At 27.6% G+C, this 22206-nt stretch overlaps 1 protein-coding gene, 1 long non-coding RNA gene and 1 pseudogene across 2 annotated transcripts; 2 read left to right on the top strand and 1 right to left on the bottom strand.

Moving 5' to 3' along the window:
* Positions 1-780: 780 nt before the first annotated feature.
* Positions 781-20280, bottom strand: LOC114122688 (sentrin-specific protease 1-like). The gene is made up of 2 exons (XM_027985428.2): positions 19873-20280; positions 781-2794 (listed from the first exon to the last, which is right to left on the bottom strand). The coding sequence occupies exons 1-2, from the start codon at positions 19925-19927 to the stop codon at positions 1623-1625; spliced, it is 1227 nt and encodes a 408-aa protein (XP_027841229.2). The 5' UTR covers positions 19928-20280; the 3' UTR covers positions 781-1622.
* Positions 5412-9555, top strand: LOC114122690 (uncharacterized). Its single transcript, XR_007606392.1, has 2 exons — positions 5412-6077; positions 6691-9555. It is a non-coding gene; the product is annotated as an uncharacterized LOC114122690 (long non-coding RNA).
* LOC114122689 (protein GVQW3-like) lies at positions 17302-19015 on the top strand (annotated as a pseudogene).
* Positions 20281-22206: the final 1926 nt, after the last annotated feature.

Raw genomic sequence — 22206 nt, 5'->3', positions numbered from 1 at the left:
AAAAAAAAATTGGAAATGGGCTTCAAAAAATACATAAATGTGTACACATGTCTCATGAATAGGATAAAATCTTTCAATTAGTTTTTTGACCAAAATTGGACTGAAAAAAAAAAGTACTTGTTACAAGTCACCTTAATTTTTGGGTGACTTGTAACAACAACTATGAAAATTTAATATTCAATTCAATTCAAATACATTAGAGTTGACTTGTAACAAAATATTTTTTTTTTAAATTAACACAAGTACATGTAAATTAAATACTAAAAAAAAAAAAAAAACAACAGGTTGATTTAACCTTTTTTTAACTGTATACTCACTTAATCTTAAAATAATGAAAATAATATCAATAAGAAACATGACAAAAACAAAATAAAAAATCTTTTTAAATAGAAAAACATAACTTAATAACAACAAGTACTATATAGGTATTATAGTACTAAATACTTAATAGATTCTATTGAAATTGAAATTTACCTATTTTTTGGCTTTTTTTAATTATTTGCTCTCTTGGTATAGTGTTTTTCTGATGTTACAAGTAACCATCAATTTTTTTTTTTATAAAATAAAACTTAAGCTATAAAATTGGAAAAATATTTTTTTAGACTTCCAACTACAAAATTTTACTTTTGAAGTGTTCTTTAAAGTATAAAAAATATATAAACCTTTATACTTGACTTCAATCATTAAGGTCTGAAGCACTATTGAGAGCAATAATAATATTGATGTTATCATAAGAAATGCTTGGTAATTTTTTTCGGAAGTAATAATAAGACGAATCACTTTGTTAATAATAACATTTATTATCACAAAAATTTAAACCATCGCTTAAATTTAACTTTTAATTATTAATACAATGTTACAACTTATTAGCTAACTACTATAACCTTATAATAATAATAATAATTTTATTGACGGAAAAAATGTCCAATTACAAGAATATGATATTAGATTATGTTTCTATTTTTCATATTAATTATAAAAAATATATTTTTTTTAACATTTAGTTTTCCTTAATAATAATAATAATAATTATGTCATAAATAGCATAGTAGGTATTCAGTCATAATTTTTACATTGATGTGAGTCTTGAGACTAAGACCCGTCAAATTTATTACAAAAATAAAATGGAACTGGTCATCTTCCACAAATTGTGCGTGTTTAAATTTAAATACAATCAACGTCACAATGTATATATAATATATATGTATACAAGGTGATTGAATTTATCAAACTATTAATATTGCTATTTGAAAATCAAAAGTTGAGAGTTTTTAAACTATTAAATATAAAAGAGAAAAAAATTAAAATTTGAAATTTGAAAAAAAAATCTATACTATTTTAAATAATGAGAATTGTTTGATAAAAAAAATCACCCAGTATACATATATGTATTATATATAATATTGGTATAACATAACAAATAATTGTAAGAATGAGTAAGAAAGATATTTGTTAAGAATTATACAGATATATTTACACAAGTTAAAAAAGAATATTATTCTGACTTGTATCTAATTGTCAGATACAATTTTAAATTTAATTATACACAATAAATTATAGTTTTTAATATACAATGTAACAATATCATAAATTGTTATCAACTGAATCTTTGTTAAAAAAAATTATTCAATTGGTAACAATTCGTTATAAAACATCTCGTAAAACAGTTTTTGTCTCAGTAAAGGAATATCCTCCTGATTAAATGTGGATGATTTATTACACATATTGTACCTGGCATTGGTACAAGTGAATATCCCACAATCATTCACATTAGTCTGTTTTGGGGATATCCCGGAGCAAACATCCGTAATATTTGAGCCATACTGGTAGTTTGGCTCTTTTGCAATATGTCCCAAATTTATATATTGTTTCAACATCAATATTTTTGGACAAAGTGAGGCAAAATAGTCTAAGCTATCATAGTATATTATTTTTTTTTCACTAAAATCTACAACAATTAAGACCCAGTGATTGCCAAGGTGTGTAGGAACCAAAACTTTAGAGTAATTAAGTAAACGTACATTTTTTAAGTATCTTTCTGTAAATCCATCAATTCCATGCCTCTTTAAATCCAAAAAAAAATAAGTACTTAAGACGTATATAGTATTGTTAGATTTGCTTCCCAGAAGATTAAAATAATGTTGCACTATTAAATCGTTTAACCATATATCAGTTAAAAAGACCTGGTACAAATCTTTGACTGAACATAATCCCAATTTTTTGTTTAAAAAGGCATTTACGTTTTTTCTCACTAAGTCTCTTTTGAATTCTGTAATTAAACTTAGGTCATAACCAGGAAATATTTTGTTATTATAATCAACAGTGTTTATATGGTTAAATATATTTACGAACAAAGATTCAGCAATTCGTCGATCAGATGGATAATTGTTAGCGTTGTTATCCGAATTGCTTACAATGACGTATACTTCGCCATTATTTCTCTTGATTATGTAAGGCTGGATTATGTTAGGCTGGGTTACATTAGGCTGGGTTACATTAGGCTGGGTTACATTAGGCTGGGTTACATTAGGCTGGGTTACATTAGGCTGGGTTACATTAGGCTGGGTTACGTTAGGCTGAGTTACGTTGGGCTGGGTAACACATACATTGGATGGCCTTTCACTTTCAGATGATGCAGTATCAACATGCAATAATGGCTTTTTAAATTGTCTGCTGCTACGTTTCTTAGTTGTAGTGCGTTTAGTTATTTTAGTCATCTCATAACCCTCATAAATCCTCTTTGATCTTGTACATTTTCTCTGAGGTCTGGCGTTTCCATTGGGATTTGATAAGTCTAAAATCAAATCAAAAAGTTGAATATTATAAGATTATAATAAACATAAATTTAATAAAAGGTAGTTATTTTACAATAAATTATTATGCTATAACAATCATACAGCCATACAACCACACAGGTAATATATTAAGCAAGAAATTACTTAAAATGGATAGGTATATGTGAAAAATAATGTATTTATGTTTATCAAAAAAATAGAATAACTTGGAAATTATTATTCCTAGTCATTGATATAATGTAAGAAAAAATTCTAATGTGTTGAGAAATTTAAAGATTTATAAATGTTGATTATTATAATAGGCAATGTGTGATTAAAGCAAATGTTTATTGTTTATATTATTTAAACGAATAATCAAACCACATATAAATTATGTAAATAATTGAATTTAATATGTAATATTTAATAATTTTTGAAATTTAAATAAATTATTATAAATTATAAATTTAAAATAATACTTCAATAAAAAAAACTACTTTGTAGTAGAGTAAGAACCAACAAAAAATGTATTATATAAGTTTATATATAGTTAATTTTATCATATCAAATTATCAAAATGAAAAAAGAATTTTTGCAATATATTTTTGGAAAAAAAAAATGTTAACAGTTAAAACAAATTTATATATATTATTTTTTTAAATCACACAATATGTATGAAAATTGAAAAGTAATATATAGATATTTTAAAGAAAACAAATTCTAAATCATAATGTTTAATTTGAGTTTATAAGCTATATTATATAGTATATTTTCACGAATAAGTTATTTTGAATATTATAATACACTAGCTTAATGAAAATAAATATATATATGTGGACGTATCTTTAATAATATTAAGTATAGATAGAATCCCAATCACTACAAATTGAATACATAGGTACCAACTGTTGTATTAGGCTTTAATGAATTTTCATAAAATAAGAGATGTTAGTACGTAAGAATTAAGTTAAGAAAAGAGCCATAGATAATAAGTAAAACGGAAAAATTCAATACATAAATTAAATTAAGCAATAATTAAAAAAATCATTTAAATAGGTTAAGATAACAATTGTGCAAATCCAGTGTCGATAAACGTTTACATTTTAGCTAGCATAGTAAGCAAAACATAATAATAAGAAATGTAAATAAAATTTGTTTAATAATTAATCGGGTTAAAATAACAATTACGTAAGTTAAGGTGTATGAACTGTAAATTAGTATAATAAGAGAAAAATGTAACAATCGATAGTAACTCGATTATAAATTTAATATATTATAAAAGATATGGCTAAGGCAGCACGGGGGTCAGTGGTGGTGATCGTGTGACTCGGTTACCACTGGACGTCGCTTTAAAATAAATTATCTTTACGTTATTTTTGGTTTTACTTTATTTTGGTATATTTCCGAGTATTCGGAGTATACGACAAAGTGGCGCCCAACTATTGGCTCGTTACTCTACGACTTTTATTTTGTGTGTGTGTTGATTATACACGATTTTTTCGAGTTGTTATAATTATACTTATTTTATACTTTATTAAAGTATAGTACCTAGATACAATATACATGGTCTATGAAAATATAAAATAAGAAATGTTTTAGGTATGTTAACAATTCTTAAAAAATATTCTAAAAGCAATTTTGATTCTTGTATAGCTAAGTAAATATGTAGTATTCAAAATATTAATCAATTTAATTTCCTAATTTGTAATAACAGACAATCGTTCAGTGTTGAAACTTGGTGGTCAATGCTTTTGGGTACTCAATTTAGGTAATAATCAATAGAACATTTTATACCAATTGTATTGACTTTAAAGCTAATTTTTTTTTTAACAATAGTCTATGAAATTAGCACAGAAGAGTATAAGAGTATGCATACTCGTTACAACTATAACATTTATGGTAAATACATTACGAGACAATTTAAAAATCGTGAAAAATATCGATTTACCAAATAGAAACCTGAAAATACGGTATTAAGTATTAACGGCATTGGGAAAATATTCAATTAATTGATTGAAATAGGATTTTCAGATTATCATTGTCTTGTTTTAAACGTTAATCTCTCGAATAAAAAATATCGGTTTCGATATTTTCAAACCGTAGAAATGTGTAGTCGGCTATCTAGTACTTTTCGAATTAACGAAGGAAAATTTAAAACCGTTGATGATGGTTAAATGAAATATTCAAGGAAAATAAAGAATGCGTACAATGGGGGGGGGAGGGACATCGCTTCGTCGGTCAGATACTTAGCTCGTATTATAATATAATATTATATTATGATCTAAGGTCAGATACAACGACGCATACAGTACACCGTAAAATACCGTACACGAAGCGCAATACAGTCGTTGCCGGATAAATCGAGACGGCGGCGGAGGCGTCGGCGCAATAACGAAAATGGGTTCTGCGTATTTCAATGTCACTACCGATAATGTATTAATATATATATATATATAACATACACGGATTTTACACATCGCGACACCAACCGAAAAACGTCGCCGCCGTCTCAATGAATTATCTGGCAACGAGTGTATCACAGATTAAAATTTAAAACATAAGAAATGGTAATCTATGGTAATGTTAATGTTGCCAGCACCGGTAAAACAACAAAGCACGTTTTGCGTACGTTCTAATTCGTATTTTTCCTCCATGAAATACGTCTCTTATCGGATTTGGTAAAACAAAATGGGAGGTACGTACGAAGTGACACGCACCAGACTAAACTGTATAGTTGTATGTAGTAACCCACGACAGTCTACAACGTCCTTCCACATTTCACCCCCCCCCCCAACCCATTGCTACTACAGTTGAATTACGACAAAGGAATACATTTGATCGATATATTTATGCGGTTACTCTACGTGTAAGTTGAACTGCCCGCCCAATACGGAATACTCGTCAATTCTACCAATTGCTTACGGGACAAGTACAAATGAACTTTGCCGATCGACGGAGCTTAAAATCACGGGGTTTAAACAGGTAAGACAAAAATATACCTACATTTAATTTTCATATGTGTTATTTCAGAAAACCACGTTTTATCGGACGCGATTTTCCAAAAAAAGAACACGTTGGAGGTAGATTTATTTATGGGACTTCCTTGAGATTTCAACTTTAACTGGTATAATGTTATACCCAACGAAAAATGGTTTATGAAAAAATCAAATTAAACTAACCAACAGTAATTTCTATAAGCACTTACTATTCAAAGATTTGACCAGGAAAGGTCAATTAAATGAAGAGGGCACGAAATAAATTGGATGCAAACATTTCATCTGGGACAAAATATTTGAATAAAAGGTAATCAATATGTTAGTAACCTATATATTTTTATTTATTAATATAAAAATAAATTATTGGAGAATTATCTATGGTTTGGAAATTAAAAAAAAAATAATAATGCCCATCATCATACAGTTACTATTTATTTACTCAATCTAATAAATATAACTTATTACATAAAAAAATAAGAAAAACTGCATACTACTAATATATGTTATATTATATATTTTATTATAAATTTATATTTGTATATTTGGCATTTGTCTATTAAAATCCCAGAAATAATTATAATAATATAATGTAAACATTATGAAAAAACCATACATAATATTATATTAGGTATAATTATAATCATTAGTTCATAAAATGTGTAGTAATAACAACTATAATAATTGAGCTCAAAGTAGCCAAAATCACTAAATTTAGCAAAGTAAGAATCGACCAAAAACCTATCAATAATAAGATCACAAAATAATAATTAAAATGTTGATTTTTTTCATTTTTAAACTATGAAAACATTTTAAACTAACTTTATAAAATAGCTTATAGCATTATGTATTTCAATAATAATTTATAGTATATTAATAGTCATAAAATAATTTAAAATTGGGTTTTATATTATGTTTTATAGGCTTAATATAGAAGCATACCTAATATTAATAGAATAAATGATAAATGAAAACTAATGAGACTTAAATTTAGCCAAAAATCTTATTGCAAATTATATCAAAGTAATTTGTAGTAGATGATTGAGAATTCATAAAATAATAAAATAACACTTTTGTCAGTGTTTAATTCTTTAAACATTGTTTGGACAAATAAAAATAAAATATTATCGCAATTTATAAGTATAATTTTATTATTATTTTACTTGATATTGATTATATACCTATATTTACTATTCCTAAGATCTGGAAATTAAAAATGATAATTACACTAAGGTCACATTAGGTAGATGTGACCTAAATTTTCCATACCATTTTTATATCTTGATAATTATTGTAGATTCAAATTACCTAATATAAAACTTAATATTAAAAAACAAATCATATTCATCTAAAATAATAACATACAATTATTAGTATATACAGTAAAACCTCATTAGTCCGGATTAATGAGGTTTTATATATATATATATTAGTTGTTGTAAAAACAAAAAATATTTTTTTTTTATTTTGCAAATATTTAAATACATACAATATTATTAAATATTCTAAAAAAACATAGTATAATATCTTTAATCATAAACATTTATCACACTATCAAAACAAACAAAAAAAAAAACACTTTTTTAAGGTACCTAATGCATTAATGCAGTAAGATACAGTATACAACTAATTTGCTAATTTATGCAATAATAACTTAAAATTAATTTCATATACTAACATAACTGTTCTAGGAATTAAAGATAGGTCGATTAAAAAAAATACTAAATTGATAATTTAAAACACTATTGGTTTTTTAAGTTGCAAAAAATATGTATTTTAGGTTTTAATGAACATATTATTCAAACAATTTTTCTTTATATTGTGCTCCATTTTCAAAAGCAATTATTAGTTTTTTTCATTCTTTTTATATACTTGTTAGTTTGAGTTAATATTATTCCTTATTTTAAGTTATGTTGATACATATTAGAAAGAAATATGAATTCAGGATTTAAGTTCAGAATAATAGTAAATGAGATTTTCTTTTTGTCAAAAGGTTTATATGAGAATTATAAGTTAATTTTGATTCAATATCATTTTTTTCTTTTAGGCTCGTTTCTCATGGGCGCTTATTGTACGTGCGCGTTTTTAGTTTTTATTGATTAAGTTCATACGCAGCACTTTCGACAATGGCACATTTTGCTAGCCGATATGGCGAGTTGGACCCATGTTAACTAAAAACGGTTCTTAGAATTTTTCTAGAAGTTCTAATGTTTATAGAGCCTATATTATAGACTTATGAAAAAAATCAATTTTTAGTTTTGTATATTATTAAAGTTTTTTCTTTTTTGAAATTTACATCCAAAGAATCATTTAATTTTGCAAGATCTTAAAAATCCTTGTCCTCCATTTGTTAGTTAAGGATTTCCTTTAATTTACTTGTTTAATAATTGATACCTAACAATAAATTCTTTTTTGGTTTGAATTTTCACGAATAATGTGTTCAATTTTAAATATGAGTATTATTTTGTACAACAGTTGTTTCTTCTTTGTTGACTGTTATTTCATTTTAAATTAAATTTGTTTTCATCATTTGTATTTATCTATACTTCTAAAGCCCATTTATTTTTCTTCTAGTTATAGTTGTATTGATCTTCTTAATATTTTAATATTGTTTTAAAATTTTGTTTGCAGTGGTTTTTCTATGTTGTTTGCAATGGTTTTTCTATATTGATTGCAGGGATTTGTTCACAAATCATTTTTTTCAGGTGCTGGATGTATTCAGGTGTTCACACACCAGAATAATAAATCTAAACAAACAATTGGGTATTAATAACAGTTATTATTTGGGTTAATATTGGTTAATACGGGCGTTTAATAGTCTAGAGAAATCACAATTTTTTATTGATAGCCCTTCCCCCAAAATAAATATTAATTAAAAAAAAGATTTATGGTATTTATAAATGACAAAATAGAATTTTCTAACATGAATGCACATTTGTTTTAGACCAAACTCAGTTTACACTTTACTAATATTATTTTAATTAATTTATACAACTTTATTTTATCGAGTAGAATCCTAATTGTGTATTCTATAGATATAAATATAAAATAGACAAAAACTGTTACTTATTAATTATTAGTTTTTGGTTATAACTGTCCATACATTAGTCAATGTCTATATCTATACGTCTATATTTTATATTGCTGTTGGATATATTTGGATTTATTTTAAATACTAGTAAAATAATAAAGTATATCATACTTATATTTTAAGAAATAATTTAGTATTAGGCAATTAGTTTTAATTAGAATAAATTAATGATTTTATTAAATTTTATTTTTAAGAAAATATTAATTGAATTTACTTATAATTAATAATTAATTTATAATTATTGTAAAATGTTAATAGTATTTATTATTAAACCATCTAAAAAATCGAACTAACCACAAAAAATACATACAAAGTTATGTATCACATAAAGATTGTAAAAAATAAAACATTCAAAGTTTGAGTTAATTCGGTTGCAAGGCCCTGGTTGATTGTGAAAAACTGAGTTGGTTCTTTCTAAGTAAATAATACTAAGTATAAGTTACATTTATTACAGTAATTATAAAAATATTATATTATAGAATAAAAGTGAAAAGAAGGGTTTTGTATAATAGGTAAACAAGTGATTGAACCAATAAAATATATTAATAACTTAACTTATGTAAAAAAAAAAATAGTGTGGATCTTCCAATATAAAAAAAAAATCTATTTAATACATTTAAATATTATGTTGGTAATTTTTTTAGATATTTATTATTTATAATGATAAATTGGTATTAAAGTCAGTTATTTAGTAAGATATATTAGAAATTTAATGTATATATTAACAACTTACCTTACATGGTGTATTTGTTTCAGCATTGTTATTGATGTCTTAAGCACAATGATAATTGTTTTTACCAATTTAATTTGTTTTGTTTAACATAAAAAGTGTTGTGTTATGAACTAATTTTTCTAAAATAATGTAATAATTTTTATTCACATTAATCAAATTATGGTAATACAAAATATTACATCATTATTTATCACTGAAACAATACAATTTCACAAATAATTACTATAACCAATAACATGATAACAAACTCAAATAAGTTATTTATGGATAGCATATTATGTGAAAATATACTATCGCACTTAGTTGACTAATGCAATTTGTCGATTTAAGATATTATAACATACACTGTTGCATTTATGAATAATTATTTTTCTTTGGTATTATTACAAATATTATTTCAAATTATTAACTATAATTAATAATAACAACCAGTCTTATGTATATTATTATTTTATCATACTGATTAAAATAGTCAAGTTATAAAATCAATTAATTTATATCCATAGATAGCTTAGATTAGAAACAATTAACATTTATATATATATAATGTTAAATAATTTAATGTTGAACTTTACCTGTGATGTAGTGTTTTTAATTTTTTGATAGTAGTAACCAATAATTTTTAATAATTAAATGAAAAATTTATAGATTTGAGAACTTTAGGAAATTATCGGTTACTACTATAAAAAAAATAAAAACGCTACATCACAGGTAAAGTTCTTCTCAATGCAATTTAAAATTTTGGTAATTTTAATATAAATATAGAGGGAATAATGTTGTCTTGCTCAAAAACACTTTTTAACTATGTTACGTGTGTATAAGACAGACAACATGCGGGTATCACCTCCTCTTAAACATAAATAACAAAATAATTATTGCAAGGTAAGTAATTTCAAAAATTGTACTAGGCATTTGTTAAATGGTTTTATATGTTTTTACTGTGATTATGCAATATAATTTAGATAGAGTTTCTCTATCTACATTTTATTTTACTCGAATAAAAATAGCAAAAAACAAACATTGTTGCCAGTATCCTTATCCTTGATCCTTGGTAGTGTACATGTATTAATAATATGATTGCCCATCAATATATGTATGCAAAATATGATTGAAACTTTTTGACAAATTAGAATGATCAGATCCTCCAGTAGTCAAGGACATACGGTACGTATCATAACATTTAATAATAATTTAATGATAAAATGGGTAAGTGACGCAGTTATGTTTGTAGGAGAGATGAAATGCTTTTATATTTTACCTACCTCCCCCTTAAAACATCTCTTTTCAATGTGATAAATGTATTTATACGGAAACAAATAATCGCACAATATTCAATAATGTCAGTAAATAAATGTAGTTTTTTTTTAAAAAAAAAATGGTCAAAGAGGGATACAACACCCAAATCTCTTCCCCTAATTATCCCACTGAAATGACGAGTGCACAGACTTGCACCAATTCCAGACCTTTACGATTTTACTGTATTATTACCTATATTATGCTCACGTTATAGAAATATGTCTGTATAATGGTTCTCCACTAGCGCTTGTATTTAGAAGTGACTATGAATGCAGTTAAATATACACTTTCAAGCAGATGAAAATGTTGTCCGTTAGTAGCGTTGACAGTTAGATAATATATACTATAGTCATAGTCCATAGATAATAAAGATATGGATAGGCTACGCCTATGTTAAATATATTTGAGGTGGCGTGCCTGGAGGGGAAAGCAATTGAGGCGTTTTTATAATGATAATTGATACTCTATATAGGTATACTTGTTTAGCCTCAACTGGACCCCTTAAATACCGTTGATAAGACCGATATGTCCTATCCATATCTTTATTATCTATGACTAGTGGAGATTTATTTTTGTATTAACTCTTCACTATCGTTGGGTAAACATTTTAATCACGTATATATTATTATGAACTAGCCACGAGACACGGACTAAGAATTGAATAGAAACGAACCAAATTGCCAGGTCGAGTATTTAAGAAAAAAGACATTTATGCAATGAGTGTTTTGCTTAAACGATAATTAAGTTATGTAATCCTATCTATCTGATTTCGTTTACTACGCCTTGGATCATTTAACTAATAACAAAATAACAAGTTGGGCATGGAAGAGCCGAGACGCAACGTAAGAGCGGCCTAACTAATTTTGTTTTCTTAATGCATTTAAAAATAGCATAAAAGTTTAACATAATTAAACTATTTTAATGTAAAACGTGTAGGCTTCCTACAATTATTTGGTTATAATCAAATTTCTTTCCTACATGGAAATTAAGTCTTAGTAATTTCACCTTAGACCGTAAACCATGGATATAACCCTTCTATAACCCTTCTCGGTCGTGTAAACAATTTGAAGCACATATAAGCGACGAGTCTCCGACATTAATGCACCTATATGATATTTTTTTTTTTAACGTTGTAGATATGTGATTTAACTTACAATAATTATTTTATAGCCTTAGTGACATTTATAAAATGGAAATTGATTAATTTATGAACTAGGGTTTTTTTTCTTGTACTGAGAAAAGACTCTTTTCTGGCGAAACTAGCACTAAATCTTGGGGGGCTACGACCCCACATTAATATTATACTCGTAAAATAACCCGTTGGGGGCAAAGCCTATCTTAAAATGTTAACACCATAAAAAAATTAACATTTATTTTTAATAAAAATATTTTTTTTGCAAAATACCCTCAGGATCAATTTTAATATCTTTTTCAACACATAATATTAATAAAACCATCTTGATTCATTGACATATTTATTCGCCTCATAGTAGAAAATGATCACTTGGATGTGACAAAAGATATAAGTAATAAAATGGCAATTTGAATTATCTTGATTAGGTTAGGAAAAATTGTTTTTGATAAAAATATAGAAAATGTAAAAATAGGACTGTATGGGTAAAGCCATAGTTTATAGAACCCATGGTTTAAAATATATGTTACACATATGGTATAGAATGGAACAGATTAATTTATTATACAAGTAAAGTTGTGATAAAATAGTTGATCGAGGTAAAAAATATGTTCATAAAATTGAAATGAATAAAATAATTATTTTACATTGACTTCAAAAATGTATAAAATAATAGTTGTGCCTATGGAACTTAAAAGAGACTATTAAAAGGACGCTACATCTGAATATAACTTAAATTAGTAATTTTTTCTAATTAACAAAAAATATATTTATTCAATTTTTGTTTTTAATGTTAACAATTTGATCATACCACCGTTTTATTCATGTTGAATACCGAGACTACTGTATATATTTATACAATATTATACTTAAACCTTATCGGATAACTTAGTTGTAAACAACTATTATATTTTATGAAACAATAATAATATAAAAAGAAAAAAATCACTGTATAAAAATTATTTTATAAATACTCTAGATTAAAATAGCACAATTATTTATACATAAAATATAAATTGTATGTATTTAAATATGAATCTATACATTTCATACTTAACTTAGTTTATTATTATTAATTATCTCAAGTAAAAATTAAAAATTTTTATTTTTACTTGAGAATAACTTACTATTTATCATATTGGTAACTTTTAAACCTCCAAAAAATATACAAACCATACGACAACAGATTAACTATATAAATCATATATACCATTAATTTTAAAACAAGTAATTACAAGTGTAAACTTATAGAAAAACTGTAGTAAAGCTAAATAATTGTCAAACTTTTCAGTTAAAATATATTGTAAAAATAAAAACATTTACATACACAATAATACTATACTTTATTCAGAATAAGAATAAAAGAGTGATATGCTAATATTATATTCTTACTCAGAATATAGTATAGATCATACAATTTAATTATTTGGTTACATCAAAATGTTGATGGAACAATTTCTTTTCATCAACAGCCTTTTCTAAAAAAAAATTTAATTAAATTTCTAATAGAAGTTTACTAAAAAATTGACTACATAATAATATTATTAAATAGATAATTTTTAACAGAAGAAAATAATGATATGACTCCTAGACACTACAGACCATGAAGACCATTTAAAATTCCAAAACAATTCTTCCCATTCAACTAATTATTTTTCTTTACACATCAAAACATCTATTTTTTGGGTAACCCTTTCACTTTTATAAGCATAATGTGTTTAGGTATATTTTTCCTTATTTATTCTTTCAACATAACAAAACCACCTGAACCAACTTTTTTTATGTTTGACTATATTTTCAGTACTTTAAGACTTTGTTCTAAATCACTTTTTTTTTCATAAGTTCTGCATGTTTAATATAATTTGTATTTTAAATTTAAAGAATAATACTTACTTATAAAAAATAAATAAAAAGTTCTTATAAATTAATCTGGGCTCTACTAAATAGTAACTATATTAAATTTATTTTTGTTACTTTAAAACTAAATAATAATAATAGTATTTTATTAAAAAATTATAAATAGTTTAACGTAATAAATTATATTAGTGTATAATCTACAAACAATTATTTATAACATATACAGTAAATACCATTTATAACAAAATATCATTATGACTAAAGCTTAGAACTTTATACATTTGCATATTTGTTGAGAAGTAAGTAGAATATGATTGGACACTAATTTGTTTTGTTAAGTCAAATTTATAATTTTTAAATTTTTAGCATATACAACAATATTAAAATACTATACTATAAATTATGAATGAATTAAGGCTATTTGAGTATATTATAAGCAAGATAAAAATCAAGATTTTTCAAAAAATGATTAACAAAAATATATTCTGTAGCTATAGATAGTAGAAACATTATTATAAAGAGGATTGCTCACTTTTGAAATGAGTCTAATATGTATAGAAATTAAGTCACTTAGTTAATCTACCAACCCTGATAAATAAAGATCGGGTTTATATTTTCACAAATCATTACTAAGTCTATACAGTCTTATGAGAGTAAAAAATGTGAGCGATTCGTTCAATCGTTTCAATCAAAAAAAAAAAAAATAGGAAAAAGTTTTAATTTGCATATTTGAGAATATATTATGGGTTCAGGAATATTTAACTTATTTAGCATACTATTTTGAAATATTTTGTAAATTGTGAGAAATTTTTTTAAAATGTATTATTAATTGTTATTTTTTTTGATACTGAGACTAGTTTAGTCGATAGTCATATGCAGTCAACGTGTTAAACTAACCTAGCCTAACGTATCAATGGATATATTTCAAAATTTTAAGAGGATAAAATGAGAATATTTGAAGGGTTTTAAGAGAATATTAGCATCATATTTTAGATATTTAAAGAGAATTTAAATCCGATCCTTACTGACAAGTATTGGTAAAAAATTTTTAAATTTCCCTAAACAATTTAATCTAACCCTAATCTTAACCCTATTTATAAATTGATTCAATTCACACATAGTGGGTGCTATTTTGAAAACCATCCTCACTATTAAATATGTATTTAAGTATATTCAAGAAGGTATACAGTAAGTTAGTAACATTAAATGAAAATATGCACAGTTTAAATACTTGAGCAAGTTCAAGTTCGTTAAAAATCAAATAAATGTATAAAAATTAAAATACATCAAAAAAAAAAAAAAAAATTATAATAATAATAGCCATTTCAAATACATAATACAATAACATATATAATTTTATGTTATATATATATTTATAATATTTAAATTTAGCAAATAAAGTTCAAGAGTACATAATTTAATAATTTTGTTTTAATCAATATTTACTGTATATCAAAATAAAATTTTAAAAGTGTAATAGTATGGATTTTTGGTAACAAAAATTAAAAACATGAAACTTTCTATTAAAAGTAATGTATTTCTATACAAGACACTATGTAAAAGAGCAACTGTAGAATGGTCTTCTCACTAACATGACATTTAAATTTGATGTTTACCACAAAATATTTTTCACATCAAAAGAAAATATACAATATCAGTGAACCATCTAAGTTTAACTTTTGTTGAGAAGTTTAAGCATAAAATAAATCATGACTTGGTTATTATTATCTTATGATACAATATGTATATAAATATGAAATGAATAAATGATAACTACAGTTACCAGACATTTGCTTTGAATCACACAGCATTGAGGCTACATAAATTAATTTAACTAATACACTAGTTCTCAACCTTTTTTGATTCATGTCACTTTTAGCCACTAGAATCAATCTAACTGTGTCACCATAACATCAAAATAATAAACAATCTTAGCTGTATATTTTAAAATTATTTTTATTATATAATAATAAATAATAATAAATAATAGTTATTTTGTTTTTTAAGAAATACAGTATATAGAAAAAAACGTTCAAAATATTGATATTTTAAACAGTTTAAATTGGCAAACAAAATAAATTAAGAGCAAAAATAATAATGGTTTATAACCGTTGATATTTGGTGTCACCCAGAGCCGGTCTTAGGCCAGGTTAACCTAACCTAACCTAACCCTGGACCTCGTGCTTTTGTATGACATTTTGGGCCTTAGACTTACAAAAAAGGTCTTTACTATCTTTACTATAGGCCTAAATCTAAAAAAAATTGCCCTAAGCTTTGCTCCGTCCTAAGGCCGGCTCTGGTTTCACCCCTAGCTGGGTCCCATATCGAACTAGGGTGACATGTCATTCCGGTTGAGAACCACTGAACTAATGAATGCACGATTAGTTGAACGAAACAATCATCAAAGGACGATACCTTCTAAAAATGTAAAAGTATTAATAAATAATTATTGAAAACAGAACACTACCTATCCAAATAAAATATTGTTAAAAATTATTTATCTAAATAAACTACTTGAAGGAACAAACGTTTTAAGTTTATTCTAAGTTTAATGAAAACCTGAGTACCTGAATCATGAGTTGTTCAAATAAATAGTGGCTGTTAACATTTTAGAACTGAAGAATCATTATGTTTAATACAGATTTTTATCATTAATATCTGATACATAGTTACAGTATTCCTATTTTCGCTAAACATATAGTTTTATGTTAACATAACAGAGATAAACGATTATTCTTTCTCATATACAGTAGATTCTGAGAAAAATTCAAACAACAAAAATATATTAATAGAGATTAAATAATATGGTGGTTAACAATGATTAGTTGTATCGGCTTAGTAATTTTTATATATTCTGTACCCTTAAGTTTAAAATTATTTTGTATATTTATATGAGTGTTAAAAGTTAAAACCGTTTGAGATCCATGGATACTTGAATTTTTACTTATAAATAAAACAGCCCAAACTATAGTAGAAAACAAGTATCCACAAATTTTAATCGCTTATAGTTCTAGACCGATGTTGTTAATTCAAAATGGTCCCATGATGGAGGGTGCTGATGGTAGTAGAAACTTTAACTATATAATTACTATGTGAGTGCACTAAACAGTACATTTAAGGTCTTTGGTGGTTTTAATGCTATTATACCAAATTTTTTTTTATTATACTACATTGGAAACCAAATAAGACAAACACAAAAATAAATTTAAGTTGGAAAAATAGCCATGGATATAATACCAATTTTTATTAGAATCATATGAAAAATAATAAATATTATAATATCATTTTAGTAATAATAAAAATATTGAATAAAGAATACGAGGTGTGACAATAAAATAACGAGACTTTCTAAATATAACCTAAACTATTAACAATATCTATAAAACGATTATTGAAATATGATTAGGAAATACTTATCTAAAAGTACTATAAATTCTGATGGAATCAGTAGTTTCTTATACGTCAGTAGCCTTGTTATTAGTGCGAGTTTTAGAGTAGCGACTATACTGCCGAAAAATGTTAGATATAAAAACCGAACAACGTATTAACATTAAATTTCTTGTTAAATTAAAAAAAACTGCTGCGGAATCATTTCGTATGTTATGTGAAGTTTATGGTGAAGAATGATTATCAAGAGCTCGCGTTTTTGAATGGTACAAACGGTTTTGCAGTGGAAAAGAGGACGTCAAAGACGATGATTGTTCTGGACGTCCTACCACATCTTCAACAAAGAAAACGTTGAAAAAATCGACAAAATTATTCGGCAAAATCGTCGATTGAATGTTAGAGCTGTAGCAGAGATGGTAAATATTGATAGAGAAAGTGTTTGTAAAATTTTAGTTGAAAATTTAAATATGAAAAAAAATGTGTTAAAATGGTCCCTAAAAATTTGACGATTGATCAAAAATTCAATCGCAAAGAAGTTTGTTCTGACACCTTAAAAATCATCAAAGATGATCCGTCTTTTATAAATAATATTATTACGTGTGATGAAACATGGATTTTTACATGTGATCCTAAAACTAAAAGGCAATCTATGCATTGGAAGACACCAACTTCCCCAAGAATGAAGAAAGCGTGAATGAGCAAGTCGAAATTCAAAGCAATGCTCATTGTTTTCTTTGACATCAAGGGAATAATTTTGGTTGAATGGGTTCCTAGTGGGCAAATTGTCAACCAATATTATTATAAAGAGGTATTAATTAAATTAAGAGAACGTGTTAGAAAAAAGCGACCAGATTTGTGGAAGAACGGCTGGGTTCTTCACCAAGACAATGCTCCAGGCTCACAGTGCATTTTCAATTCAACGTTTTTTAATTGAAAAAAATATTTCTATACTTCAACATCCCCCATACTCGCCAGACCTTGCTCCTCGTGACTTCTTCTTATTCCCAAAAATTAAAAGTTTATTAAAAGGAACCCATTTTCAAACGGTTGATGACGTAAAAATGAAAACGGCAGAACTTCTAAAAGGGCTGACTGAAAGCGATTGGCAACATTACATTGTTTTCAAGAATGGCAGCGACGTATGCAACAGTGTGTTGATGCTGAGGGAAGGTACTTTGAAGGTGACAATCATTAAATTGTAAAAATAAATAACTTTTATTTAAAAAGTCTCGTTATTTTATTGTCACACCTTGTATGGTATTGTTCGATTGTGACAAAAATTGTTTTAATCCTAGGCACACTCCATGCTAACAGTTCAGAGCTATACAACTTCAATTATGATCATAAATATTAATGGATCAAACACAGTAAAATCATATTATAATCAATTTAGAAGGCATAATATTTCAAATTATTTTTACTATAATAAAGATAGTGCTATTCCCGAATATTATCTCTAAACATAATAGGGAGTTACGACTTAACGTGTTAGATCATAAGCGAAGTTAGCGATCTTAACAATTGTTAGATGGACAATCATATTACATGTACAATACCTTTGGTTATAACCTAACTGATTAAATACACACACAGTGGTGTGGTAAAATGGGTGTAGAGGAGCCGTCGCTTCTTCAAATTCCGGGTGAGTGGATATTAAAATGTCCACTGATATGACATACATACGCAGCACTTACATATATACACATACTATACATATATATGTATACTTTATTTAGTACATACTAGAATTAATGAAGTACTATAATATAAATAAAACAATAGTAAGCAACAAAATAATCTGATTATCAAGTACGGTATTCAATGTTAATATGTTTAAAATCAGAATAGTATTAATTATTATTATTAATGTGTCTAAACCAAGAATTATAGTATTATGTTGTATATTAGTGTTTTAAAATATAAACTCTATATACTCCGTTTCGAGAGATTATACCGGCGGCTGATCAGTTTTCGTTTGGCGCCGCGCATCTGCTATATGTCGACTGTGGATTCGCCGCAGTGGGAAAAAAGTTACTGCTGCTATCAGGGGTGAATAACAGATCCGGTACAATCTCTTTTGAAAGGGAGTATAAAGACGTACAGCGTTTTATTTTTATTTAATATAACATGTACACATCTTTTTTGTATGTTTCATAACATATTTAGGGCGTGGGTGGGTAGAGTAAAATCTTAGCTTTTTGTGTTAAAACAGCTCGCCTCGCCACTGCAGATATATATTTGGAACATAAATAATGATTAATGTCGGTAAACCTTACACTGCAGAGCGAGAATGGTGTTATAATACCGAGACACAACATCAGTCATCGATTAAAATGGCGGTGATAGGGAGGGGGAGAGGACGCGTACGTACTCATACTAAATATCACTGTAAAATGTAAATAAAACTACGCAAATACAACAAAAGGTCAGTGGCAGTCGTCGGGATTCCTTTTTTGAGACATCCGGCCAACGATAATTGAACGCGCGCAGCAGATCAGAAATCATAATTAACTTGGGCGACAAGACGCGCGACGCAAACAAACACTGAGCGTAAACGTCTTCAGCATACCTATACTGTTGTAAAATAGCAGCATAGCGGAAATACTAACCGGACATGGTTGTTAACTGTTCTGGGCAATTGGTTGATCTGGTGGATGGAGCCATTGTGGAGTCGCGAGCGGTGAACAATAAAAACGTGGTTGTCGAAGGAGTTTCACTGTGAACGGGATTCAGCCGATTGTCGCTCGTTCGTTGTCGGACGAAAAACGCAGTGGAACGTATTCTTCTGAATAGTTGACGGTGCTAGTGATGAAAAACGAAAGATCGTTATTAAAAACAATAAAAAAACCTGAGTGTTGCGTTGTGATGGAAGACGAGTGCCTTGCAAGGACGACGAAAACACACAGAATGACACAGTATGACACAATGAGTACCCGGGAATGTACAATACAGGCAAGCCTAAAACTGTGGTTGCTCCACTTGCTCCGATAGTACATTAATGCGCCGGTAGGTTAGCGTCGTTACCACCAGTGGGTGGACTCGGGTCGTCGATGGCTTGTCCCAAACGTCACTTGTACACTACCGCCACAGATTTATTTTTTCATAGTAATAATCGGGATTCGGGACTAGGATTTATATGCAATAATGAATAAAAAATTGTAAAATATTATGCATTTCGTTCACAAAAATATGCATTTTCATTTTTAAATACACACTCAGAAATATAGTTACAAATAACATGTACATTTATTTATTGAAATTTGAAATACATCAGTCGGTCAGCGATTAGCCGATCGTCGTATTATAATATTATAATACAATTTATAAATCTCATTCAACAGTAGAAATACGTGTATTAAATTATTATGCTACGAACACGTATATTTTTTTTAAATTTTCGAATATAAACGACCAGCGAACGTACATGGTATATTGTACCGAAGGATTGTATTTATAAAAATAAAATTTATGTTCGACCAAAAAACCAAGTCATGTACTCTTAGAGATCGGTTCTATGATTACTATCGGCTTCGGTACAACGAATACGATCACGCGCGTAAGCTTTGCAGTTTGTTTGTCGATACACCGCTCATAGATAAGTATATAAGTATATTATAACCGCTACAAATGTGTTCCTCGAAAACGCACGACGTCGTCGCGAATTTTCGGGACAATTTACGTTGATTTTTGGTCGTCTCCGAGCTGGAGGTAGAACACATCGGACCGTGGACGACGTGTCGATACGACACTTGAGCGCCCGGTGCAGGTGCAGCGTTTCAGTATGAGACGGAGACGGCGCGCACGCCCGCCGCGTGCTCGCCCGTGCTACGGTCGGCCCGTACAGCTTCCCCCCGTCCCACCGCCCATCGGGCAAAAACGCGTCGTCATGACGCCGTCGCACGCGACGCGTACCGGCAGCGTCAACAATTCCTCGGCGAATCAGAGTCGCTGTTACGAAAAAATCGATAGTGCCGCCGGGCGAGCGTCGTGAGCGTGCGCACTGACTCCGCCTCATACTAGAATATTTCATGCTGAAATGCTGAATCATCGCGTCCGTCCGACATTCTACCTCCATCTGTAAGACGCCCGAAAATCGATAAAGAGAGAGACGAAACTCGAGTTTTGGAAACGGCTAACGCTTCCCCCCTCCCGTCTCGAGCGTTGGGCAAACTACGTCGCAATAGACTGGAGGTACGGGGCGATCGGAGAAACGATGCCGACGTAATCTACACACACACATATATATATATATACATATACATAATCGTATCTACGTACGCTCATATTATATTATAGCTTTGGGTTAGCATAATATTATGTATATTATATCGGTGTAAACTCGGTTTATAATAATATTATAATAATAATATGTATACCATAATAAAAAAGAGTATACGATAATAATAATATGATAGAAATGCGGTACGAAAGAACTGTTGTTCGGACGAGACGTCATTTTGTACGCACGACAGCGGTTTCGATTAAACGCGTATACCTATACCTACGATTATATTATTATTCGAATCGACGATCGCAAAAACGTCACGAGTCGATTATATTATTATGTTTATAACTTTTGGATAATTTATAAAAACAGTACGCGGTATAAATAATTTTGGAAAAAAGAATCGATTTGAGAATAAATACTTATTACTTAATCCTACTAATCGTCTCATTTATCCGATAAAATTTCCTGAAAAAATTGGCCATGACATTTTAGAATTGTTTCAGAGGTTTTATCCGCTTACTATGGATAAAAAAAAATAATAATTACTATTATTTATTATTATTATTGTTGATTTATTTATTATTCTCGTAGTAAACGTTAAAATACTATTTGTGCGACCGATTTAAATATATTATTGCTGTGGTCATACCAAAGAGTAAGTGAGAACGAATCTAGGAAAAAAAGCCCCGTACCTACGAAATACATATTACTTTTT

The sequence above is a fragment of the Aphis gossypii genome, chromosome X, assembly GCF_020184175.1.
Source record: "Aphis gossypii isolate Hap1 chromosome X, ASM2018417v2, whole genome shotgun sequence".
In the NCBI taxonomy this organism is placed as follows: domain Eukaryota; kingdom Metazoa; phylum Arthropoda; class Insecta; order Hemiptera; family Aphididae; genus Aphis; species Aphis gossypii.
This window is presented reverse-complemented; position numbering and strand designations above follow the sequence as displayed.

Excerpts from the sequence above, each read along its gene's own strand:
- LOC114122688 (XM_027985428.2), bottom strand. The coding sequence starts at position 19,927 with ATGGCTCCATCCACCAGATCAACCAATTGCCCAGAACAGTTAACAACC. Across the intron at positions 2,795-19,872 it reads ACAGTTAACAACCATGTCCG|ACTTATCAAATCCCAATGGA; the intron begins GTTAGTATTTCC and ends ATTTGATTTTAG.